General features: G+C 40.3%; 4 protein-coding genes and 1 long non-coding RNA gene across 9 annotated transcripts in view; 1 reads left to right on the top strand and 4 right to left on the bottom strand.

Annotated features, from left to right (window-relative positions):
- Positions 1-24,552, top strand: part of LOC141375869 (uncharacterized) — a 178,411-nt gene that overhangs the window by 88,116 nt on the left and 65,743 nt on the right. The gene's annotated exons all lie outside the window — the stretch shown is intronic.
- On the bottom strand, positions 2,451-4,222 carry LOC141375700 (E3 ubiquitin-protein ligase RBBP6-like). 2 transcript variants are annotated; one of them, XM_087264948.1, is made up of 7 exons: positions 3,889-4,222; positions 3,599-3,695; positions 3,420-3,495; positions 3,185-3,273; positions 3,048-3,108; positions 2,806-2,945; positions 2,451-2,710 (listed from the first exon to the last, which is right to left on the bottom strand). In XM_087264948.1, exons 1-7 carry the CDS (start codon positions 4,046-4,048, stop codon positions 2,536-2,538), a joined length of 798 nt encoding a protein of 265 aa, XP_087121074.1. In that variant the 5' UTR covers positions 4,049-4,222; the 3' UTR covers positions 2,451-2,535. The 2 variants fall into 2 exon arrangements, with proteins under 2 accessions (XP_087121074.1, XP_087121075.1); XM_087264949.1 differs by lacking the exon at positions 3,048-3,108.
- On the bottom strand, positions 7,173-8,937 carry LOC141375691 (E3 ubiquitin-protein ligase RBBP6-like). 2 transcript variants are annotated; one of them, XM_087264925.2, is made up of 7 exons: positions 8,604-8,937; positions 8,314-8,410; positions 8,135-8,210; positions 7,907-7,995; positions 7,770-7,830; positions 7,528-7,667; positions 7,173-7,432 (listed from the first exon to the last, which is right to left on the bottom strand). In XM_087264925.2, exons 1-7 carry the CDS (start codon positions 8,761-8,763, stop codon positions 7,258-7,260), a joined length of 798 nt encoding a protein of 265 aa, XP_087121051.1. In that variant the 5' UTR covers positions 8,764-8,937; the 3' UTR covers positions 7,173-7,257. The 2 variants fall into 2 exon arrangements, with proteins under 2 accessions (XP_087121051.1, XP_087121052.1); XM_087264926.2 differs by lacking the exon at positions 7,770-7,830.
- LOC100536005 (E3 ubiquitin-protein ligase RBBP6-like) lies at positions 11,852-19,009 on the bottom strand. Of its 3 annotated transcripts, XM_087262695.2 has the most exons (9): positions 18,797-19,009; positions 13,777-13,846; positions 13,289-13,697; positions 12,999-13,095; positions 12,820-12,895; positions 12,585-12,673; positions 12,448-12,508; positions 12,206-12,345; positions 11,852-12,110 (listed from the first exon to the last, which is right to left on the bottom strand). In XM_087262695.2, exons 3-9 carry the CDS (start codon positions 13,446-13,448, stop codon positions 11,936-11,938), a joined length of 798 nt encoding a protein of 265 aa, XP_087118821.1. In that variant the 5' UTR covers positions 13,449-13,697; positions 13,777-13,846; positions 18,797-19,009; the 3' UTR covers positions 11,852-11,935.
- On the bottom strand, positions 20,693-23,734 carry LOC147842740 (E3 ubiquitin-protein ligase RBBP6-like). Its single transcript, XM_087265067.1, has 6 exons — positions 23,401-23,734; positions 23,111-23,207; positions 22,932-23,007; positions 22,697-22,785; positions 22,318-22,457; positions 20,693-22,222 (listed from the first exon to the last, which is right to left on the bottom strand). The coding sequence occupies exons 1-5, from the start codon at positions 23,558-23,560 to the stop codon at positions 22,358-22,360; spliced, it is 522 nt and encodes a 173-aa protein (XP_087121193.1). The 5' UTR covers positions 23,561-23,734; the 3' UTR covers positions 20,693-22,222; positions 22,318-22,357.

Raw genomic sequence — 24,552 nt, 5'->3', positions numbered from 1 at the left:
AAAAATATTAAAGGTATAAACATAAATGGAGATATTCACAAGCTGGCATTGTATGCAGATGATATTTTGATTTATTTAAGCACACCCACAACCTCACTTCCTGAACTAATGACTTTACTGGAGAAATTTGGTTCCTATGCAGGTTATAAATTAAATATACAAAAAACACAGACCCTATCTTTTAAATATACACCCCCAGTAACTATAAAAGACAAATTGAATATGAAATGGGATCAGAAATCACTAAAATACTTAGGAATTCATTTAACAAAAGAGATTTCAACATTGGCAAAAGTAAATTATGATCCTCTACTAATAAATATTAAAAATGATATACACAGATGGAATGCCGTTTCTTTCTTGAGCTTTAGCCAGAGAATTGACGCAATAAGAGTGAATGTCCTTCCTCGATACCTCTATTTATTCCAAGCTCTCCCAACAGAAATACCCCAAACACATTGGTCAGAATTGAACAAGACCATTTCTAGATTCATTTGGCAGGGGAAAAAACCAAGGATTAAATTAAAAACAGTAGAACTTCCAAAGGAACAAGGAGGAATGGCTTTACCCTACTTTAAGGATTACTTTTATGCAGCCCAGACTAAATATCTGGTTAACCTATGTAACCCAACATATCAAGCAAAATGGAAAGACATTGAAATTACACTAATGAATGATCCTCCATTACAAGCGATATTGGCACATAAAAACCTGGGGGGATACATAGAAAAAACGCAAAATTTATGGATTAAAGCCCAATTAAAAATTTGGAACATTATAAAAGAAGAATACAAACTGAATGATAAACTACAAATAATTCAATGGTGTGCTTATGACACTGAATTCAAACCAAATCAAATGGACTATAGATTTAAATCCTGGATTTCTAAAGGAATATTAACATTCTACTCACTCACAGAGAAAGGCCTTTTGAAAGATTTTGAAAGGCTGAAGAAAGAATATAACCTGGATAAATCTGATTTTTATAGATACCTTCAATTACGTAACCACTTTGAAAATAATATTAAAATTAAAACAGATCTGGATGACTCAATACTGAAAATTTTTATAGATGCCTACAAAGGCAGTGGGAGTAAAGGTATAATTTCAAAACTTTATAAAGGATTTAGATCGATTAAACCCCATTCAACAGAATATGTTAAAGAAAAATGGGAAAAGGAAAGTAATGCCATTATTACGGTGGAAGAATGGTTAGACATATGTAGATTTACATCAAAATGTACTAATTCACATATGTGGAGAGAATTTGGATGGAAATGTCTAATGAGATTTTTCATCACGCCAAAACAAAGAGCATACACCACAGGAAAGAACACTAAGTGCTGGAGACTATGCGGGTCTCAGGAACCTAATCACTGGCACATTTTTTGGGAATGTCCAGTAATAAAGCAATTTTGGGTAGAAGTACATGGAGTAATAGAAAACATACTTAATATTACACTACCCTTTCAATTTATAGTTATTTATTTTGGAAGCTCTGATATCCAAATATGAAAATCTGATAAATACTTTTAAATTTTAAATATTTATAACTGTAATATTAAAATATTAAACTGATAAATATTTTAATACTCGCAGCCAAAAAAGCAATTACAAGACACTGGTTACTTCCTGAATCCCCAACAACCCAAGAATGGCTAGAGATAGTATATAATATCTATGTGATGGAAAAAATTACATTCTCCCTTCGACTCCAAATTAATACATTTAGAAACATCTGGTCCAAGTGGACTGATTACGTTAGATTGCTCCATCCAATCTTCATAGAAATATAAAACTATTACTATCTAATTCCCATCCACATAACAAACATTTTTTCAATTTACGACCCATTGCACTCCCCCTTTAATCATCTTTTTAAATTAGTAATTCACAGTTGATAATAACCTAAAGTTGAATGAATAAATAAAGATTTGACCCTCTCTGACCTATGGAAATTTAGTATTGTTATTATTTATGTTACCATTTTACTGTTATTTTCATATATTGTATTTGATGAAACCTTTATTTATTTTTTTTTATTTTTAATTTTTTTGTGTTCTGTTACTTTAGAGTTTGTGAAAAAGAAAAATGTTAAGCAGTCGGAAATGTTTTCTCCTAAGTGGTATCATTGTACTGTGTTTATTGCTACTACAAATAAAAAGTTATAAAAAAAAAAAAAAAGAAAAACACGACTGAGCACTAATAGTGTACTCAACACTTTACACTGACATTTGAAGGATCACCTGACATTATGACTGAAGTAAGAACGCTGAAAAAAACCCATCAGATTTTAGCCCAGAAGAGTTTCTCTTTTCCTAAATTAAAGCAAAACTTCATAATATTGTGTTTATGAATTCATTCGTGTGTGTGTGTGTGTGTGTGTGTGTGTGTGTGTGTGTGTGTGTGTTGCACTGCTGGAGTGAAGGTTAACCAGTCCACACAGTTCATGCGGCTATAATCTTTATTATCTTTTATTAATAAACTATGTACAATATTTACACGTCGGCTCCAGGTCTCTTGGATGAAGGTCTCTCAGCGACGTGGTCTCTTCTGGTCGCCGCGCGTCTCTGGTGAAGATGGGGAGCGGGACCGTTTCCCTCCGGCGTCCCGGACCGAAGATGCCGCACCTGCTGAGGACGAGGAGGGCAAAGGCTCGGTCTGGCAGGAGAAGGACGGCCTCTTTCTCTTCTCAGCAGCATAGGCCTCACTGAACAGATCGAGCGCAAACACACACAAGCAGACATCATGTGAGATTTGGACAAACACTAGAACATGCGGCTATGCCAAGTACAGTTTACTCACGCGTCTATGATGGGAATGACGTATCGGCCGCTGCCGTCTATCATGACTCCCTTTCGGTCTGGGTCGTCCACCTCCAACAGGAAGCTGCGGGGAATCCCTGTGCTCTTCCGGATGCGCTTGTGCGGCGCGGAGCGGCTGCCCTGTGAATTGAGGAGTGACAGTCAAACTCTGAGCAAACAATCTGACTGATGAGGACAAGAGCTCAAGTTCACAGCAACCGTGAGCTTGGAAAACCCAGTTACCACATTAGTGGGGCAGTGCCTAATGTGGTGTCCCGGGATCCCAAGCAGCCTCATGGCCTCACTAGTGAACATCAGAACCATGAGAATCAGCTCAGACATCTCTCACAAAGCAAACCTGTCAGTGTCTGAACGCTCACCTGCTGGAGTAGTAGCACAGGCTGGACTGGTACATCACCGCTTTCAGCTTGTCCTCCTCTGACGCCTTTGCCTCAGCCAGATTCTCAGTCTGTTTCACAGGCATTTGCACATTTGAATCTTTTTCACCCTCAACCCTTCAAACAATCTCAAATCTCCCTAAGAAGCTGAGTGCGTGTGCGTATATTGTGTGCTTTACATTGCGTTTTGCTATTGTGCTATTCATTTGTTCAATACCTTCAACAACTGCTCCAGTGAGAGGAGTGAAGGATCAGCTCTAGGTGAAGGTTCACGCCAGCGTCCAGCTTGATGTCTGCAAAACAAAGGAGCTTGTGTGACTAAAACACCAGGGACAGACCAGGAGTCTTCATATAACATCTAACAGAGGACGCGTGTGCTCATTTCACAGCACTCACCCAACAAATCTTCTGTTTGAGGACTTCAGTCCCGCCGCAGGGATCCGTCTGATGATGACCGACGTGTTTTTAGGGATGAGAGCATCATCTGTGTATTCTGACAGCAAAATAAAATCAGAATCAGCACATAATTATGGAGCACGGTATACTTTGAGAGCCATTAGCCTTTTAAAACAGCCAAAACATCCCTACATGTCAGCATCAGCACCACCTTACAGCTTCCAGAAGTGTCTGATGTAACGCATCTAATGTTAGCGTAGAACAGTTGAAGTGTCTTTTCCTCAACTCACCTTCATCAGTCTGGGCGTTGCTGATCTTCAGCTGGCAGAACTTCAGCCTCTTGCTCCTCATGATCTGCCGCTTCAGCTCCCCCGCGCTGATGTTGAGGCCTTCAAACTGGAGCGAGTCGTAGGTGAGTCGACTCTGGAACCTGTAGTGAACACAAGACATACTGAACACAAACACAAAGCACAGCGTAATAAAAAGGGTCAAACCTGAGTGATGGGAACAGCAGGCGATCAATCGACGTATCCAACGATCAATAATATCGATAATCTGGAAAAATTGTCACGGAGGACGCAGAGATCAGATGCCAATCGACACAGCGAGATTCAAACAACAGCCACAGGACGGTTGTCATGGATGCTGATGATGAACACGTGACGCATGCGCTGTACAACTTCCGGCAATATTATCATTATTAATATTAATTTTATTGATAGTAGTAGTAAAATCATTGCGATAAGTATAATAAAATAAACAGCAGAACAGTTGGCCATCTCTGAATAATACACAGCGACGTTTCCCTGCACGAACGATTCAGGCCTTCGCCAAGAAGACTCGGGTGAGTCGATGATTCAGGGATTGATTCAACTGTCCGTTCATCCTATTGGCTTCTTTGGCTGAATGAATCGTTCAATGCTTTACTCAAATAAAGCGGCCTCTTGCTGCCACCTATTGGGGGTTTGCTTTTTTGTTTTCAAAAGTACTTTGACACTTTTTTAAAGGCACCTTTAAGTTCATTTTTGCACAAAAGCTCGTCTCTGTGCGTTCCAAATGGTTTGAAATTTCCTTAGCACATGGTTTTCTTGATGCGTTTGAAATTTTCAATGTAAATCCACTCGTACTTGCATTTGATCTTTATTATGCCTTAAAATCAAAACTATACTAAAGGTGTCTTATCCAAATGCAGATTTTCATTCAAAACGTTATGACAGAACCATATTACTTTACAGTGGCCCATGGATATATATATATATATATATATATATATATATATATATATATATGTGTGTGTGTGTGTGTTGCTTGTTTCTTATTTACCCATGCAGTGACTTTTAGGCATAAATACTATGTAGGCTTGCTAAAGGGTTGCATGAGAAATGTCATCATCGTGAGAGCTTGACTTTTTTTTTTGTCGCTGCCTTTAGTTGTGGTGAAATGAGATGCATCATGTCGTTTATCTGTTTGTGCAGTCTGTACCTTCATTTCTGAATCGTGTGGCATCGTACTTGAAGCCAAGTCATTTAGCCCAAGGCATAGTTGTCTTAGAATGAGTAGTTTGCTGATCAAATTCCACATTTTGATGAGGCAAAACACATCTTGGATGTTTTAATTACTATTTTAGGTGAAAAACAAAACAATGAGATTTGTGTAAAATCTAAAGTTAACCAAGTCCAGCCTGCCATCTTGTCCTGCCTCTCAGTTCTCTTAAGCCTTGGGCCGGCTCTGTGAAGTGGCCTCTTTTGGGCTCATCATTGAAGACCGGACGAGCTGCAACATTTCGTTCTGCCAGGTTCTGGGAGTAGATGAGCATGTCATCGCTCTAGACTATGGTCAACTTGTGAAGTTACTCATACACCTCCGCTCATGGCATATTACCATTAAAATGAAACTTTTCCAGCAGAATATGACGCTCTAAAAAAAAAAAACTCCATCGGCACTGGTAACTATGAAAAACACGACTGAGCACTAATGGTACACTCAACAATTTACACTGACATTTGAAGGATCACCTGACATTAAAGACTGACGTAAGAACGCTGGAGGAACATCAAATTTTAACACGGAAGAGTTTTTTTTGTCTCTCTCAAATTAAAGCAATATTTCTTAATCTTGTTGTTTTTTTTTTTTTTTACTGTACAGTTGCCCCAGGTGTTTATCAGGTGTGATGCCTGCTCATCTGACCTTTGACCTCGGCACTCAACTGCTGCCAGTTTTCTTTCAATGCCATGAGATTTCTGAATTCTACATGCAGGAACCGATGCATTCCTTTTTTTTTTTTTAAACAAAACAGATATGGCAGACACGGTCAAACATTGAAACTTTGGAGGGCATTGAGGGGAAAAAAAAGCACAATATCATCAAGGGGAATAAAAGGTTTGATCAAAGCGTGCGTTTACACACGTTCATTTAAATATGGACAAAACCAACATTGGGTTAATTTTGTTATTAGATTTAAAATGCACGGACCCTATTTGACCCAGTGTTCATATATACATATGTTTTTATGAATGAATATTTTTGCATATAAAAGATAATAAAAGACTGACTAGACAGATTAGATAGTTTAATAGACAGATTGACACGTGTAGTCATTCGTTCCTGTGTATTTGATGACTAGCTTCCAGCAGTATCTGGCTGCAGACTTGCATGCAATCTGAGACACAAAGCACTCAGCGGAGCTAGTGAGGTCACTGTGAGAGGCGGGGTTAGGGGTGCACACTCACTGACAGCCTAGATTTAGCCTGGTTTTAACCAAGCCGTCTATTAGACTTTTAACCCTTATGTATTGTTCATATTGTTCAAGTGGCTGTTTTTTGCCCCCAATGACCTCCATTATAACTAAACTTGTTTTAATTGCAAAGCCATGACACCAGATAGTAACTCATTCTTTATTGTTGGTGGTTTCCCTGTTGGGATGAGATAAAATGAGTCATTTTTACTTTTGATGGTCAGTTGGCACCTTTAAACACCCCAAAAAAATGCTTGCTGGGATGGTACCAAGAGGCTGTGCTCACTTCTGGACAGAGGGGGTGTAGACTTGCAGCTAGTGCCGATAAGTGGTGCAGACGCTGAGGCTGTTCTGTATGCGAGTGTTGAGGTTTTGAAACATCAGCTGACAACGTGTAGGTAGAGAGTAGCAGGTTCTGGGAGTAGATGAGCTTGTCACCGGTGTAGACTTTGACCGACTTGTGAAGTTACTCACAAGACCTCCGCTTATGGGACATTACCATTCAAATGAAACGTTTCCAGCAGAATATGACGCTTCAAAAAACTCCATCGGCACTGGTAACTATGAAAAACACGACTGAGCACTAATAGTGTACTCAACACTTTACACTGACATTTGAAGGATCACCTGACATTAAAGACTGAAGTAAGAACGCTGAAAAAAACCCATCAGATTTTAGCCCAGAAGAGTTTCTCTTTTCCTAAATTAAAGCAAAACTTCATGATATTGTGTTTATGAATTCATTCGTGTGTGTGTGTGTGTGTGTGTGTGTGTGTGTGTGTGTGTGTGTATGTGTGTGTTGCACTGCTGGAGTGAAGGTTAACCAGTCCACACAGTTCATGCGGCTATAATCTTTATTATCTTTTATTAATAAACTATGTACAATATTTACACGTCGGCTCCAGGTCTCTTGGATGAAGGTCTCTCAGCGACGTGGTCTCTTCTGGTCGCCGCGCGTCTCTGGTGAAGATGGGGAGCGGGACCGTTTCCCTCCGGCGTCCCGGACCGAAGATGCCGCACCTGCTGAGGACGAGGAGGGCAAAGGCTCGGTCTGGCAGGAGAAGGACGGCCTCTTTCTCTTCTCAGCAGCATAGGCCTCACTGAACAGATCGAGCGCAAACACACACAAGCAGACATCATGTGAGATTTGGACAAACACTAGAACATGCGGCTATGCCAAGTACAGTTTACTCACGCGTCTATGATGGGAATGACGTATCGGCCGCTGCCGTCTATCATGACTCCCTTTCGGTCTGGGTCGTCCACCTCCAACAGGAAGCTGCGGGGAATCCCTGTGCTCTTCCGGATGCGCTTGTGCGGCGCGGAGCGGCTGCCCTGTGAATTGAGGAGTGACAGTCAAACTCTGAGCAAACAATCTGACTGATGAGGACAAGAGCTCAAGTTCACAGCAACCGTGAGCTTGGAAAACCCAGTTACCACATTAGTGGGGCAGTGCCTAATGTGGTGTCCCGGGATCCCAAGCAGCCTCATGGCCTCACTAGTGAACATCAGAACCATGAGAATCAGCTCAGACATCTCTCACAAAGCAAACCTGTCAGTGTCTGAACGCTCACCTGCTGGAGTAGTAGCACAGGCTGGACTGGTACATCACCGCTTTCAGCTTGTCCTCCTCTGACGCCTTTGCCTCAGCCAGATTCTCAGTCTGTTTCACAGGCATTTGCACATTTGAATCTTTTTCACCCTCAACCCTTCAAACAATCTCAAATCTCCCTAAGAAGCTGAGTGCGTGTGCGTATATTGTGTGCTTTACATTGCTATTGTGCTATTCATTTGTTCAATACCTTCAACAACTGCTCCAGTGAGAGGAGTGAAGGATCAGCTCTAGGTGAAGGTTCACGCCAGCGTCCAGCTTGATGTCTGCAAAACAAAGGAGCTTGTGTGACTAAAACACCAGGGACAGACCAGGAGTCTTCATATAACATCTAACAGAGGACGCGTGTGCTCATTTCACAGCACTTACCCAACAAATCTTCTGTTTGAGGACTTCAGTCCCGCCGCAGGGATCCGTCTGATGATGACCGACGTGTTTTTAGGGATGAGAGCATCATCTGTGTATTCTGACAGCAAAATAAAATCAGAATCAGCACATAATTATGGAGCACGGTATACTTTGAGAGCCATTAGCCTTTTAAAACAGCCAAAACATCCCTACATGTCAGCATCAGCACCACCTTACAGCTTCCAGAAGTGTCTGATGTAACGCATCTAATGTTAGCGTAGAACAGTTGAAGTGTCTTTTCCTCAACTCACCTTCATCAGTCTGGGCGTTGCTGATCTTCAGCTGGCAGAACTTCAGCCTCTTGCTCCTCATGATCTGCCGCTTCAGCTCCCCCGCGCTGATGTTGAGGCCTTCAAACTGGAGCGAGTCGTAGGTGAGTCGACTCTGGAACCTGTAGTGAACACAAGACATACTGAACACAAACACAAAGCACAGCGTAATAAAAAGGGTCAAACCTGAGTGATGGGAACAGCAGGCGATCAATCGACGTATCCAACGATCAATAATATCGATAATCTGGAAAAATTGTCACGGAGGACGCAGAGATCAGATGCCAATCGACACAGCGAGATTCAAACAACAGCCACAGGACGGTTGTCATGGATGCTGATGATGAACACGTGACGCATGCGCTGTACAACTTCCGGCAATATTATCATTATTAATATTAATTTTATTGATAGTAGTAGTAAAATCATTGCGATAAGTATAATAAAATAAACAGCAGAACAGTTGGCCATCTCTGAATAATACACAGCGACGTTTCCCTGCACGAACGATTCAGGCCTTCGCCAAGAAGACTCGGGTGAGTCGATGATTCAGGGATTGATTCAACTGTCCGTTCATCCTATTGGCTTCTTTGGCTGAATGAATCGTTCAATGCTTTACTCAAATAAAGCGGCCTCTTGCTGCCACCTATTGGGGGTTTGCTTTTTTGTTTTCAAAAGTACTTTGACACTTTTTTAAAGGCACCTTTAAGTTCATTTTTGCACAAAAGCTCGTCTCTGTGCGTTCCAAATGGTTTGAAATTTCCTTAGCACATGGTTTTCTTGATGCGTTTGAAATTTTCAATGTAAATCCACTCGTACTTGCATTTGATCTTTATTATGCCTTAAAATCAAAACTATACTAAAGGTGTCTTATCCAAATGCAGATTTTCATTCAAAACGTTATGACAGAACCATATTACTTTACAGTGGCCCATGGATATATATATATATATATATATATATATATATATATGTGTGTGTGTGTGTGTTGCTTGTTTCTTATTTACCCATGCAGTGACTTTTAGGCATAAATACTATGTAGGCTTGCTAAAGGGTTGCATGAGAAATGTCATCATCGTGAGAGCTTGACTTTTTTTTTGTCGCTGCCTTTAGTTGTGGTGAAATGAGATGCATCATGTCGTTTATCTGTTTGTGCAGTCTGTACCTTCATTTCTGAATCGTGTGGCATCGTACTTGAAGCCAAGTCATTTAGCCCAAGGCATAGTTGTCTTAGAATGAGTAGTTTGCTGATCAAATTCCACATTTTGATGAGGCAAAACACATCTTGGATGTTTTAATTACTATTTTAGGTGAAAAACAAAACAATGAGATTTGTGTAAAATCTAAAGTTAACCAAGTCCAGCCCGCCATCTTGTCCTGCCTCTCAGTTCTCTTAAGCCTTGGGCCGGCTCTGTGAAGTGGCCTCTTTTGGGCTCATCATTGAAGACCGGACGAGCTGCAACATTTCGTTCTGCCAGGTTCTGGGAGTAGATGAGCATGTCATCGCTCTAGACTATGGTCAACTTGTGAAGTTACTCATACACCTCCGCTCATGGCATATTACCATTAAAATGAAACTTTTCCAGCAGAATATGACGCTCTAAAAAAAAAAACTCCATCGGCACTGGTAACTATGAAAAACACGACTGAGCACTAATGGTACACTCAACAATTTACACTGACATTTGAAGGATCACCTGACATTAAAGACTGACGTAAGAACGCTGGAGGAACATCAAATTTTAACACGGAAGAGTTTTTTTTGTCTCTCTCAAATTAAAGCAATATTTCTTAATCTTGTTGTTGTTTTTTTTTTTTACTGTACAGTTGCCCCAGGTGTTTATCAGGTGTGATGCCTGCTCATCTGACCTTTGACCTCGGCACTCAACTGCTGCCAGTTTTCTTTCAATGCCATGAGATTTCTGAATTCTACATGCAGGAACCGATGCATTCCTTTTTTTTTTTTAAACAAAACAGATATGGCAGACACGGCCAAACATTGAAACTTTGGAGGGCATTGAGGGGAAAAAAAAGCACAATATCATCAAGGGGAATAAAAGGTTTGATCAAAGCGTGCGTTTACACACGTTCATTGAAATATGGACAAAACCAACATTGGGTTAATTTTGTTATTAGATTTAAAATGCACGGACCCTATTTGACCCAGTGTTCATATATACATATGTTTTTATGAATGAATATTTTTGCATATAAAAGATAATAAAAGACTGACTAGACAGATTAGATAGTTTAATAGACAGATTGACACGTGTAGTCATTCGTTCCTGTGTATTTGATGACTAGCTTCCAGCAGTATCTGGCTGCAGACTTGCATGCAATCTGAGACACAAAGCACTCAGCGGAGCTAGTGAGGTCACTGTGAGAGGCGGGGTTAGGGGTGCACACTCACTGACAGCCTAGATTTAGCCTGGTTTTAACCAAGCCGTCTATTAGACTTTTAACCCTTATGTATTGTTCATATTGTTCAAGTGGCTGTTTTTTGCCCCCAATGACCTCCATTATAACTAAACTTGTTTTAATTGCAAAGCCATGACACCAGATAGTAACTCATTCTTTATTGTTGGTGGTTTCCCTGTTGGGATGAGATAAAATGAGTCATTTTTACTTTTGATGGTCAGTTGGCACCTTTAAACACCCCAAAAAAATGCTTGCTGGGATGGTACCAAGAGGCTGTGCTCACTTCTGGACAGAGGGGGTGTAGACTTGCAGCTAGTGCCGATAAGTGGTGCAGACGCTGAGGCTGTTCTGTATGCGAGTGTTGAGGTTTTGAAACATCAGCTGACAACGTGTAGGTAGAGAGTAGCAGGTTCTGGGAGTAGATGAGCTTGTCACCGGTGTAGACTTTGACCGACTTGTGAAGTTACTCACAAGACCTCCGCTTATGGGACATTACCATTCAAATGAAACGTTTCCAGCAGAATATGACGCTTTAAAAAACTCCATCGGCACTGGTAACTATGAAAAACACGACTGAGCACTAATAGTGTACTCAACACTTTACACTGACATTTGAAGGATCACCTGACATTAAAGACTGAAGTAAGAACGCTGAAAAAAACCCATCAGATTTTAGCCCAGAAGAGTTTCTCTTTTCCTAAATTAAAGCAAAACTTCATGATATTGTGTTTATGAATTCATTCGTGTGTGTGTGTGTGTGTGTGTGTGTGTTGCACTGCTGGAGTGAAGGTTAACCAGTCCACACAGTTCATGCGGCTATAATCTTTATTATCTTTTATTAATAAACTATGTACAATATTTACACGTCGGCTCCAGGTCTCTTGGATGAAGGTCTCTCAGCGACGTGGTCTCTTCTGGTCGCCGCGCGTCTCTGGTGAAGATGGGGAGCGGGACCGTTTCCCTCCGGCGTCCCGGACCGAAGATGCCGCACCTGCTGAGGACGAGGAGGGCAAAGGCTCGGTCTGGCAGGAGAAGGACGGCCTCTTTCTCTTCTCAGCAGCATAGGCCTCACTGAACAGATCGAGCGCAAACACACACAAGCAGACATCATGTGAGATTTGGACAAACACTAGAACATGCGGCTATGCCAAGTACAGTTTACTCACGCGTCTATGATGGGAATGACGTATCGGCCGCTGCCGTCTATCATGACTCCCTTTCGGTCTGGGTCGTCCACCTCCAACAGGAAGCTGCGGGGAATCCCTGTGCTCTTCCGGATGCGCTTGTGCGGCGCGGAGCGGCTGCCCTGTGAATTGAGGAGTGACAGTCAAACTCTGAGCAAACAATCTGACTGATGAGGACAAGAGCTCAAGTTCACAGCAACCGTGAGCTTGGAAAACCCAGTTACCACATTAGTGGGGCAGTGCCTAATGTGGTGTCCCGGGATCCCAAGCAGCCTCATGGCCTCACTAGTGAACATCAGAACCATGAGAATCAGCTCAGACATCTCTCACAAAGCAAACCTGTCAGTGTCTGAACGCTCACCTGCTGGAGTAGTAGCACAGGCTGGACTGGTACATCACCGCTTTCAGCTTGTCCTCCTCTGACGCCTTTGCCTCAGCCAGATTCTCAGTCTGTTTCACAGGCATTTGCACATTTGAATCTTTTTCACCCTCAACCCTTCAAACAATCTCAAATCTCCCTAAGAAGCTGAGTGCGTGTGCGTATATTGTGTGCTTTACATTGCGTTTTGCTATTGTGCTATTCATTTGTTCAATACCTTCAACAACTGCTCCAGTGAGAGGAGTGAAGGATCAGCTCTAGGTGAAGGTTTACGCCAGCGTCCAGCTTGATGTCTGCAAAACAAAGGAGCTTGTGTGACTAAAACACCAGGGACAGACCAGGAGTCTTCATATAACATCTAACAGAGGACGCGTGTGCTCATTTCACAGCACTTACCCAACAAATCTTCTGTTTGAGGACTTCAGTCCCGCCGCAGGGATCCGTCTGATGATGACCGACGTGTTTTTAGGGATGAGAGCATCATCTGTGTATTCTGACAGCAAAATAAAATCAGAATCAGCACATAATTATGGAGCACGGTATACTTTGAGAGCCATTAGCCTTTTAAAACAGCCAAAACATCCCTACATGTCAGCATCAGCACCACCTTACAGCTTCCAGAAGTGTCTGATGTAACGCATCTAATGTTAGCGTAGAACAGTTGAAGTGTCTTTTCCTCAACTCACCTTCATCAGTCTGGGCGTTGCTGATCTTCAGCTGGCAGAACTTCAGCCTCTTGCTCCTCATGATCTGCCGCTTCAGCTCCCCCGCGCTGATGTTGAGGCCTTCAAACTGGAGCGAGTCGTAGGTGAGTCGACTCTGGAACCTGTAGTGAACACAAGACATACTGAACACAAACACAAAGCACAGCGTAATAAAAAGGGTCAAACCTGAGTGATGGGAACAGCAGGCGATCAATCGACGTATCCAACGATCAATAATATCGATAATCTGGAAAAATTGTCACGGAGGACGCAGAGATCAGATGCCAATCGACACAGCGAGATTCAAACAACACCCACAGGACTTCTTCTTCTTCTTCTTCCTGGTGTTTATTGGCGGTTCGCATTCTTATCAGAGCATTACCGCCACCTACTGTGGGTTATGGATCAGAGACTCTCTTATTTTTATTTATTTATATATATATATATATATATATATATTTTTTTTTTACCTCTTGACTCTTCAAAACCCGAGCCTTCGATGTTGCTGCGTGTTCAGCTCCTCCATCTACAGCTCAGGTCCTTCACAGCCGAGACATAGAAAACATAGTAGATGAGAGGAGAAAGCTTAATATTGTTATAAATAAAATAATAATTAAGTTAATTAAATAAATATATTTAGACATTCTATATCCTATGTATTAACTGAGTTCTTTTTAAGAATTGAATCAACCATTTCTTTCCTTCCTGATATAAAAACTCTTTCAGTGTTATTTGTTCATCATTTATCTGTAGGTCATTAATTAACATATTTCTTTCCTCTGTGTATTTATTGCAACTAATGATTACATGTTCTACTGTCTCTCTTTCTCCGCATCCATCACACAACCCTGTTGGATGTTTTCCTATCATGTGTAATGTAGTGTTCAGCCCTGTATGTCCTATCCTTATTCTTGAAAGAATACAATCCTCCTTCCTGCTCCCCCATGATTTCAAAATCTGTCCTACCTTTGGTTGTATTGCATATAAATGTCTGCCTTTTTGTTCATTGTCCCAACTTATTTGCCACTTTTTGTGTATTCCCTTTTTAATTACTGATTTAAGTTCAGCCCTACTATACCTGATTTTCATTTCTATCCTCTCTTTTGCCATTACTGTTTTTGCTAATCTATCTGCTGCTTCATTGCCCTCAACTCCTGAATGTGCTGGTACCCATACAAACTCAACTACTTTGTTTTTCTGTTCTAAATTTTGTAATAATTGAAGAATTTCTATTATAATGTCCTGTCTAGTTTCCGATTTTTTAATATCCAGGCATAGTAACGCTGAAGTTGAATCAGAACATATTATCGACTTGTTTAGATCCATTTCATAAACTTTGTTGACTGCTAGCATAATTGCTAGCAGCTCTCCTGTAAATACTGACAAATGATTAGATATTCTTTTCCCTTCTAACACATCTAAACTTGGAATAATATATGCGATCCCCACCCGGCCACTTTGCGGATCTTTTGATGCATCTGTAAAAATGTGTGTATACTGATCATATTTTGTCCCGATATACTCTCTTGTTAGATATCCCTCTGTTAACTCATGTCCTTTTTCCTGTCTGTCTTTCAATAATTTGAGGTCTATTTTTGGTTGTGGTAATATCCATAAAAGTGTTGTTGGTAGAACTATTGATGGTATAATATTATATTCATTTAATTTCATTTCCTGTACTAATTCCTCAATAATCCAGTTAAAGCTATTAATTTTCTTTTTCCCATATTCCCAACATACCTCCATTAGTGTTTTTACAGGATGATTAACCTCTTGGCCTTTTGTTCTTGCCCAGTATGTCAATATCAGTTGTTTCCTTCTTAGTTGAATTGGCATTTCCCCCATCTCCACCTGCAAAGCTGGAACTGGAGAGGAAGAATATGCTCCGCAACAAATTCTAAGAGCTTGGGATTGTATTCTTTCAAGTTTTTCTAATTGTGACTTTGCTGCTGAATTGTATGCCACACAACCATAATCTAAAATTGCTCTGATCATTGTTACATAAATAGTTTTTAAAGCTAGTCTATCTGCTCCCCACTCACGCCCAGAAATACATCTCATTACATTCAAAATTCTTTTGCATTTCTCCTGCATCTTACTGATGTGATTACTCCATGTAGCTCTAGAATCTAACCACATACCTAAAAACCTGATCATTTTTACTTGTTCTAATTCTATATTATATATTTTCAGTTTTAGGTCAATACTACTTTTTTTGTTTGTAAAGAAAATATATTTGGTTTTTTCCACTGAAAATTTAAAACCCCATTTATTTGACCAGTTCTCAACTTTAATTAATGCTGTTTGCATTTTATTAACTATATGATCCACATTTCTGCCTCTTAACCATAGAGCTCCATCATCTGCAAACAGAGATTTATTGATATTTCTTTCTAAACTTGAAAAAACATCATTAATCATAATTAGAAATAACAAAGGACTTATAACACTGCCTTGTGGAGTACCATTTTCAATAATTCCTCTACTCGACACATCTTTCCCAATCTTTACTCTAATATATCTTTCAATTAAAAACTCTTTAATCCAATTAAATAGTCTACCACTTATTCCTATTTGGTTCAACTTAATTAACAGGCCCTCCTTCCATAGCATATCATATGCTTTCTCAATATCAAAGAAAACTGCCACTACTGTTTCCTTATTAGTTAACGCTTTCCTAATGTCTGTTTCTAAATTAATAACTGAGTCCATTGTACCTCTTCCACTTCTGAATTCACTTTGATAAGGGGAGAAAAAGTTATTTTTCTCCAAGTGATACCCAAGTCTGTCAGTGATCATTTTTTCCATTAATTTACACATGTGTGATGTTAGTGCTATTGGTCTATAGCTTAAAGGATTACTAGGGTCTTTACCTGATTTTTTTATGGGTATAATTAATGAATCCTTCCATTCTAGAGGCAATTTTCCTTCTTCCCACACCCTGTTATAAAATTCCAGAATTTTCCTTAGTGACTCTTCACTTAACTTTTTTAACATCACATAGCTTATATCGTCTTGTCCTGGAGTTGATGTCTTGGTGTATTTTAATGCCCTTTTCATTTCTGAAAAGGTGAACAAGACATCTAACGTACCTTCGGTAACTGTCCTTTTTTCCATTATATTACAATTCCCGGATAACACTCTTTCTCTCATATTCTTACTTTCATTTGTCAAGTTATTGGAGCTGTTTACTTTTAAGAACTCATTTTTAAACATTTCTGCTTTATCTTTAACATTTACTGCATTCTTGCTTCCTACATTTAATACTGGGTATTCATATTCTCTTCTAATACCACTCATTTTTCTTATCATATTCCATACTTCCTCAACCGGAGTACTTTTCCCAATTTCATTACAAAACGATCTCCAATATTCTTTCTTCTTTTCTCTGATTATTTTCCTAGTTTCTGCCTGAGCTTTCTTATATTCTATCAAGTTTTGCAATTTATGTGTTCTCTTTAGAATTTTAAATGCCTTCCTTTTTTTTCTTACTGCTATTGTACACTGGTCATTCCACCATGGGACCATTTTCCCTACTCTTTTTCCTGAACTCTTTGGAATACTTTCATTTGCTGCATGCCGAATTACATTACTTAACTCTGCATATAGCCTTTCAATTTCAATATCTTCATTCATCTTAATTTTTTTCAACCCTTCTTCACTTATTTCTTTGAATTTCTCCCAATCAGCTTTCTCATACTTCCATTTTCCAGAATTACCTTTATTAACATTCTTATTCTCACTATTTATAATTGAACTAATAATAGGAAAATGGTCACTTCCAATTGAGCATTTCCTTATGACCTCCCATACTGTAATTCCACCCAGTGAATTTGACACAATTGTTAGGTCAAGTGCTGATTCTTTGCTTGTATTTACATCCATTCGTGTATATCCTCCATCATTCATGCATACCAAATTTTTCTTTTCTATAATCTCCTCTATTACCATACCATTTCTATCTGTTATTATTCCTCCCCATAGTGTATTATGTGCATTAAAATCACCACACCATATAACCCTTTCTTCATTTAGACCTTTAATTTCTTCCATACTATCCATTGTTAGTTTTTTACATGGGTTATAAAAATTTATTATAACATACTCTTTTATTCCATACCATATTTCTATCACTATATATTCCAGGTTTACTCCTTTTTCCAAAGTTCTATAAGGCATTCCTTCTTTTATAAACGTGACACAACCTCCACCTATACCTTCTTCCCTGTCCCTTCTTACACTTACATATCCCTTTAAAACAAAATCTAACCTTGAGTTCAACCAAGTTTCCTGAATACATATTACATTAGGTTTTTCTTTCATTTTACTTAAATATCCCTTAAACTCTTGTCCATTAGCACATAGACTTCTTGCATTCCATTGTAGGATTCTCAACATAACCCTACTAACCTATTCCTATCTCCTGACTCTCTTGAAAATCTGAACTGAGGCTTCTTCTTATATCATCACTCTTCAGACCCTTTATTTCCAGATACCTTTCTGCTGCTTTAATTATTATTTGTATCTTTTCTGTTCTTCTTTCTGTTTGGGCAGTGCAGTTAATTACTTCTACCATGAAGAGTACAAAATTTTTCTTGCTTACTAACGCCAAATCCTCTGATGACCTACTTTCACCAATTCTTTCTTCTCCTTCATTTTTCTTACCTGAATCCAATCTTACTGTTTCATTTGACTTCCTCTTTTCCCTCACCATCTTTACTGCTTCAGCGTAAGTTAGATTGTTTTTTTCTTTTTCCTGCTGAACTTCCACTGCCCTTTTTCTTGCCTCACAACCTCCATATGCAGCATTATGTCCTCCTCCACAGTTGCAACATTTCACCTCCACTCCTTCTTCACACTTTCCAAATTCGTGTTCCCCTCCACATCGCGCACATCTTATTTTTGATTTACATAAAGCTGCTGTGTGCCCATACCTCTGACAGTTGTAACATCTCATTGGAGGTGCATTGTATTCTATAACTGGGTAGCTGATGAATCCCATTCTGACTTTATCTGGCATTTCTCTTCCTTCAAATTTAATGCGCACCGACAGACTGTCCATTCTTCTTCCTTCTCTATTCATCTTCAATCTAACTGCGTCTATGACTTTACCTCCATCAAGATTCTTTTTTAATTCCTCCATTGTTACCCCAATAGGAACTCCTTTTATCACGCCAAATATCCATGAATTCTGACCTATGATCTTACTACTCGTAACAACCTTCTTCCCCACTGTTTTTACTTTCATTGCCTTATTTTTCTGTTCTTCGTTTTTGCACACAATCATTAACGCACCATCCTGAAGCACCTTTGCGAATGCGATTTCACCTACTTGTTTCTTTAATTCATGTGTCAACATCATTGGATTTATTCCTGAAACTCCCGTTTCTTCCTTGAATCTTAATATTATCCTAAATCCTAATTTGGCTTTTTCTCCAACCCCTTCCTCCTCACTCGCTAGCGAACTACTTTCCGATGCATCCTCCTTACCTTTTTTCCTTTTCCTAGATGCTTTTTTCCCGTATCGTCCTTCTATTTGTGTCCATCCTATATCCATATCATCCTCTTCCTCCTCTTCACCACTATTCTCTACTCTTAGAGTCTCCGATCCATTCCCAACTTTATTTTCTCGATTTCTATTCTTTGAATTATTTTGATTGTTTGAATTCGCCGCCATTACTCTGTCGACGTCATCAACCTTCCGCCTTCCGGTATATCGACCCCATCACACCCACAGGACGGTTGTCATGGATGCTGATGATGAACACGTGACGCATGCGCTGTACAACTTCCGGCAATATTATCATTATTAATATTAATTTTATTGATAGTAGTAGTAAAATCATTGCGATAAGTATAATAAAATAAACAGCAGAACAGTTGGCCATCTCTGAATAATACACAGCGACGTTTCCCTGCACGAACGATTCAGGCCTTCGCCAAGAAGACTCGGGTGAGTCGATGATTCAGGGATTGATTCAACTGTCCGTTCATCCTATTGGCTTCTTTGGCTGAATGAATCGTTCAATGCTTTACTCAAATAAAGCGGCCTCTTGCTGCCACCTATTGGGGGTTTGCTTTTTTGTTTTCAAAAGTACTTTGACACTTTTTTAAAGGCACCTTTAAGTTCATTTTTGCACAAAAGCTCGTCTCTGTGCGTTCCAAATGGTTTGAAATTTCCTTAGCACATGGTTTTCTTGATGCGTTTGAAATTTTCAATGTAAATCCACTCGTACTTGCATTTGATCTTTATTATGCCTTAAAATCAAAACTATACTAAAGGTGTCTTATCCAAATGCAGATTTTCATTCAAAACGTTATGACAGAACCATATTACTTTACAGTGGCCCATGGATATATATATATATATATATGTGTGTGTGTGTGTGTTGCTTGTTTCTTATTTACCCATGCAGTGACTTTTAGGCATAAATACTATGTAGGCTTGCTAAAGGGTTGCATGAGAAATGTCATCATCGTGAGAGCTTGACTTTTTTTTTGTCGCTGCCTTTAGTTGTGGTGAAATGAGATGCATCATGTCGTTTATCTGTTTGTGCAGTCTGTACCTTCATTTCTGAATCGTGTGGCATCGTACTTGAAGCCAAGTCATTTAGCCCAAGGCATAGTTGTCTTAGAATGAGTAGTTTGCTGATCAAATTCCACATTTTGATGAGGCAAAACACATCTTGGATGTTTTAATTACTATTTTAGGTGAAAAACAAAACAATGAGATTTGTGTAAAATCTAAAGTTAACCAAGTCCAGCCCGCCATCTTGTCCTGCCTCTCAGTTCTCTTAAGCCTTGGGCCGGCTCTGTGAAGTGGCCTCTTTTGGGCTCATCATTGAAGACCGGACGAGCTGCAACATTTCGTTCTGCCAGGTTCTGGGAGTAGATGAGCATGTCATCGGTCTAGACTATGGTCAACTTGTGAAGTTACTCATACACCTCCGCTCATGGCATATTACCATTAAAATGAAACTTTTCCAGCAGAATATGACGCTCTAAAAAAAAAAACTCCATCGGCACTGGTAACTATGAAAAACACGACTGAGCACTAATGGTACACTCAACAATTTACACTGACATTTGAAGGATCACCTGACATTAAAGACTGACGTAAGAACGCTGGAGGAACATCAAATTTTAACACGGAAGAGTTTTTTTTGTCTCTCTCAAATTAAAGCAATATTTCTTAATCTTGTTGTTTTTTTTGTTTTGTTTTTTTTTACTGTACAGTTGCCCCAGGTGTTTATCAGGTGTGATGCCTGCTCATCTGACCTTTGACCTCGGCACTCAACAGCTGCCAGTTTTCTTTCAATGCCATGAGATTTCTGAATTCTACATGCAGGAACCGATGCATTCCTTTTTTTTCCTTTTTTTTTTTTTAAACAAAACAGATATGGCAGACACGGCCAAACATTGAAACTTTGGAGGGCATTGAGGGGAAAAAAAAGCACAATATCATCAAGGGGAATAAAAGGTTTGATCAAAGCGTGCGTTTACACACGTTCATTTAAATATGGACAAAACCAACATTGGGTTATTTTTGTTATTAGATTTAAAATGCACGGACCCTATTTGACCCAGTGTTCATATATACATATGTTTTTATGAATGAATATTTTTGCATATAAAAGATAATAAAAGACTGACTAGACAGATTAGATAGTTTAATAGACAGATTGACACGTGTAGTCATTCGTTCCTGTGTATTTGATGACTAGCTTCCAGCAGTATCTGGCTGCAGACTTGCATGCAATCTGAGACACAAAGCACTCAGCGGAGCTAGTGAGGTCACTGTGAGAGGCGGGGTTAGGGGTGCACACTCACTGACAGCCTAGATTTAGCCTGGTTTTAACCAAGCCGTCTATTAGACTTTTAACCCTTATGTATTGTTCATATTGTTCAAGTGGCTGTTTTTGCCCCCAATGACCTCCATTATAACTAAACTTGTTTTAATTGCAAAGCCATGACACCAGATAGTAACTCATTCTTTATTGTTGGTGGTTTCCCTGTTGGGATGAGATAAAATGAGTCATTTTTACTTTTGATGGTCAGTTGGCACCTTTAAACACCCCAAAAAAATGCTTGCTGGGATGGTACCAAGAGGCTGTGCTCACTTCTGGACAGAGGGGGTGTAGACTTGCAGCTAGTGCCGATAAGTGGTGCAGACGCTGAGGCTGTTCTGTATGCGAGTGTTGAGGTTTTGAAACATCAGCTGACAGCGTGTAGGTAGAGAGTAGCAGGTTCTGGGAGTAGATGAGCTTGTCACCGGTGTAGACTTTGACCGACTTGTGAAGTTACTCACAAGACCTCCGCTTATGGGACATTACCATTCAAATGAAACGTTTCCAGCAGAATATGACGCTTCAAAAAACTCCATCGGCACTGGTAACTATGAAAAACACGACTGAGCACTAATAGTGTACTCAACACTTTACACTGACATTTGAAGGATCACCTGACATTAAAGACTGAAGTAAGAACGCTGAAAAAAACCCATCAGATTTTAGCCCAGAAGAGTTTCTCTTTTCCTAAATTAAAGCAAAACTTCATGATATTGTGTTTATGAATTCATTCGTGTGTGTGTGTGTGTGTGTGTGTGTATGTGTGTGTTGCACTGCTGGAGTGAAGGTTAACCAGTCCACACAGTTCATGCGGCTATAATCTTTATTATCTTTTATTAATAAACTATGTACAATATTTACACGTCGGCTCCAGGTCTCTTGGATGAAGGTCTCTCAGCGACGTGGTCTCTTCTGGTCGCCGCGCGTCTCTGGTGAAGATGGGGAGCGGGACCGTTTCCCTCCGGCGTCCCGGACCGAAGATGCCGCACCTGCTGAGGACGAGGAGGGCAAAGGCTCGGTCTGGCAGGAGAAGGACGGCCTCTTTCTCTTCTCAGCAGCATAGGCCTCACTGAACAGATCGAGCGCAAACACACACAAGCAGACATCATGTGAGATTTGGACAAACACTAGAACATGCGGCTATGCCAAGTACAGTTTACTCACGCGTCTATGATGGGAATGACGTATCGGCCGCTGCCGTCTATCATGACTCCCTTTCGGTCTGGGTCGTCCACCTCCAACAGGAAGCTGCGGGGAATCCCTGTGCTCTTCCGGATGCGCTTGTGCGGCGCGGAGCGGCTGCCCTGTGAATTGAGGAGTGACAGTCAAACTCTGAGCAAACAATCTGACTGATGAGGACAAGAGCTCAAGTTCACAGCAACCGTGAGCTTGGAAAACCCAGTTACCACATTAGTGGGGCAGTGCCTAATGTGGTGTCCCGGGATCCCAAGCAGCCTCATGGCCTCACTAGTGAACATCAGAACCATGAGAATCAGCTCAGACATCTCTCACAAAGCAAACCTGTCAGTGTCTGAACGCTCACCTGCTGGAGTAGTAGCACAGGCTGGACTGGTACATCACCGCTTTCAGCTTGTCCTCCTCTGACGCCTTTGCCTCAGCCAGATTCTCAGTCTGTTTCACAGGCATTTGCACATTTGAATCTTTTTCACCCTCAACCCTTCAAACAATCTCAAATCTCCCTAAGAAGCTGAGTGCGTGTGCGTATATTGTGTGCTTTACATTGCGTTTTGCTATTGTGCTATTCATTTGTTCAATACTTTCAACAACTGCTCCAGTGAGAGGAGTGAAGGATCAGCTCTAGGTGAAGGTTCACGCCAGCGTCCAGCTTGATGTCTGCAAAACAAAGGAGCTTGTGTGACTAAAACACCAGGGACAGACCAGGAGTCTTCATATAACATCTAACAGAGGACGCGTGTGCTCATTTCACAGCACTTACCCAACAAATCTTCTGTTTGAGGACTTCAGTCCCGCCGCAGGGATCCGTCTGATGATGACCGACGTGTTTTTAGGGATGAGAGCATCATCTGTGTATTCTGACAGCAAAATAAAATCAGAATCAGCACATAATTATGGAGCACGGTATACTTTGTGAGCCATTAGCCTTTTAAAACAGCCAAAACATCCCTACATGTCAGCATCAGCACCACCTTACAGCTTCCAGAAGTGTCTGATGTAACGCATCTAATGTTAGCGTAGAACAGTTGAAGTGTCTTTTCCTCAACTCACCTTCATCAGTCTGGGCGTTGCTGATCTTCAGCTGGCAGAACTTCAGCCTCTTGCTCCTCATGATCTGCCGCTTCAGCTCCCCCGCGCTGATGTTGAGGCCTTCAAACTGGAGCGAGTCGTAGGTGAGTCGACTCTGGAACCTGTAGTGAACACAAGACATACTGAACACAAACACAAAGCACAGCGTAATAAAAAGGGTCAAACCTGAGTGATGGGAACAGCAGGCGATCAATCGACGTATCCAACGATCAATAATATCGATAATCTGGAAAAATTGTCACGGAGGACGCAGAGATCAGATGCCAATCGACACAGCGAGATTCAAACAACAGCCACAGGACGGTTGTCATGGATGCTGATGATGAACACGTGACGCATGCGCTGTACAACTTCCGGCAATATTATCATTATTAATATTAATTTTATTGATAGTAGTAGTAAAATCATTGCGATAAGTATAATAAAATAAACAGCAGAACAGTTGGCCATCTCTGAATAATACACAGCGACGTTTCCCTGCACGAACGATTCAGGCCTTCGCCAAGAAGACTCGGGTGAGTCGATGATTCAGGGATTGATTCAACTGTCCGTTCATCCTATTGGCTTCTTTGGCTGAATGAATCGTTCAATGCTTTACTCAAATAAAGCGGCCTCTTGCTGCCACCTATTGGGGGTTTGCTTTTTTGTTTTCAAAAGTACTTTGACACTTTTTTAAAGGCACCTTTAAGTTCATTTTTGCACAAAAGCTCGTCTCTGTGCGTTCCAAATGGTTTGAAATTTCCTTAGCACATGGTTTTCTTGATGCGTTTGAAATTTTCAATGTAAATCCACTCGTACTTGCATTTGATCTTTATTATGCCTTAAAATCAAAACTATACTAAAGGTGTCTTATCCAAATGCAGATTTTCATTCAAAACGTTATGACAGAACCATATTACTTTACAGTGGCCCATGGATATATATATATATATATATGTGTGTGTGTGTGTTGCTTGTTTCTTATTTACCCATGCAGTGACTTTTAGGCATAAATACTATGTAGGCTTGCTAAAGGGTTGCATGAGAAATGTCATCATCGTGAGAGCTTGACTTTTTTTTTGTCGCTGCCTTTAGTTGTGGTGAAATGAGATGCATCATGTCGTTTATCTGTTT

This window comes from Danio rerio, chromosome 8 (assembly GCF_052040795.2).
Source record: "Danio rerio strain M-AB ecotype USA chromosome 8, GRCz13ab, whole genome shotgun sequence".
NCBI classification, from domain to species: domain Eukaryota; kingdom Metazoa; phylum Chordata; class Actinopteri; order Cypriniformes; family Danionidae; genus Danio; species Danio rerio.
Note: the sequence above shows the minus strand (reverse complement) of the source record. Positions and strands in the feature narration are given on the sequence as shown.

What these genes read in the sequence shown, in the direction of transcription:
- LOC141375700 (XM_087264948.1), bottom strand. Translation starts at nt 4,048, where the DNA reads ATGTCTTGTGTTCACTACAGGTTCCAGAGTCGACTCACCTACGACTCG. An exon ending in TCAAACAGAAGATTTGTTGG is followed by an intron (nt 3,496 to 3,598) that starts GTGAGTGCTGTG and finishes TTTGTTTTGCAG; the next exon opens with ACATCAAGCTGGACGCTGGC. An exon ending in CACTGGAGCAGTTGTTGAAG is followed by an intron (nt 3,274 to 3,419) that starts GTATTGAACAAA and finishes CCTGTGAAACAG; the next exon opens with ACTGAGAATCTGGCTGAGGC.
- LOC141375691 (XM_087264925.2), bottom strand. Translation starts at nt 8,763, where the DNA reads ATGTCTTGTGTTCACTACAGGTTCCAGAGTCGACTCACCTACGACTCG. An exon ending in TCAAACAGAAGATTTGTTGG is followed by an intron (nt 8,211 to 8,313) that starts GTAAGTGCTGTG and finishes TTTGTTTTGCAG; the next exon opens with ACATCAAGCTGGACGCTGGC. An exon ending in CACTGGAGCAGTTGTTGAAG is followed by an intron (nt 7,996 to 8,134) that starts GTATTGAACAAA and finishes CCTGTGAAACAG; the next exon opens with ACTGAGAATCTGGCTGAGGC.
- LOC100536005 (XM_087262695.2), bottom strand. Translation starts at nt 13,448, where the DNA reads ATGTCTTGTGTTCACTACAGGTTCCAGAGTCGACTCACCTACGACTCG. An exon ending in TCAAACAGAAGATTTGTTGG is followed by an intron (nt 12,896 to 12,998) that starts GTAAGTGCTGTG and finishes TTTGTTTTGCAG; the next exon opens with ACATCAAGCTGGACGCTGGC. An exon ending in CACTGGAGCAGTTGTTGAAG is followed by an intron (nt 12,674 to 12,819) that starts GTATTGAACAAA and finishes CCTGTGAAACAG; the next exon opens with ACTGAGAATCTGGCTGAGGC.
- LOC147842740 (XM_087265067.1), bottom strand. Translation starts at nt 23,560, where the DNA reads ATGTCTTGTGTTCACTACAGGTTCCAGAGTCGACTCACCTACGACTCG. An exon ending in TCAAACAGAAGATTTGTTGG is followed by an intron (nt 23,008 to 23,110) that starts GTAAGTGCTGTG and finishes TTTGTTTTGCAG; the next exon opens with ACATCAAGCTGGACGCTGGC. An exon ending in CACTGGAGCAGTTGTTGAAA is followed by an intron (nt 22,786 to 22,931) that starts GTATTGAACAAA and finishes CCTGTGAAACAG; the next exon opens with ACTGAGAATCTGGCTGAGGC.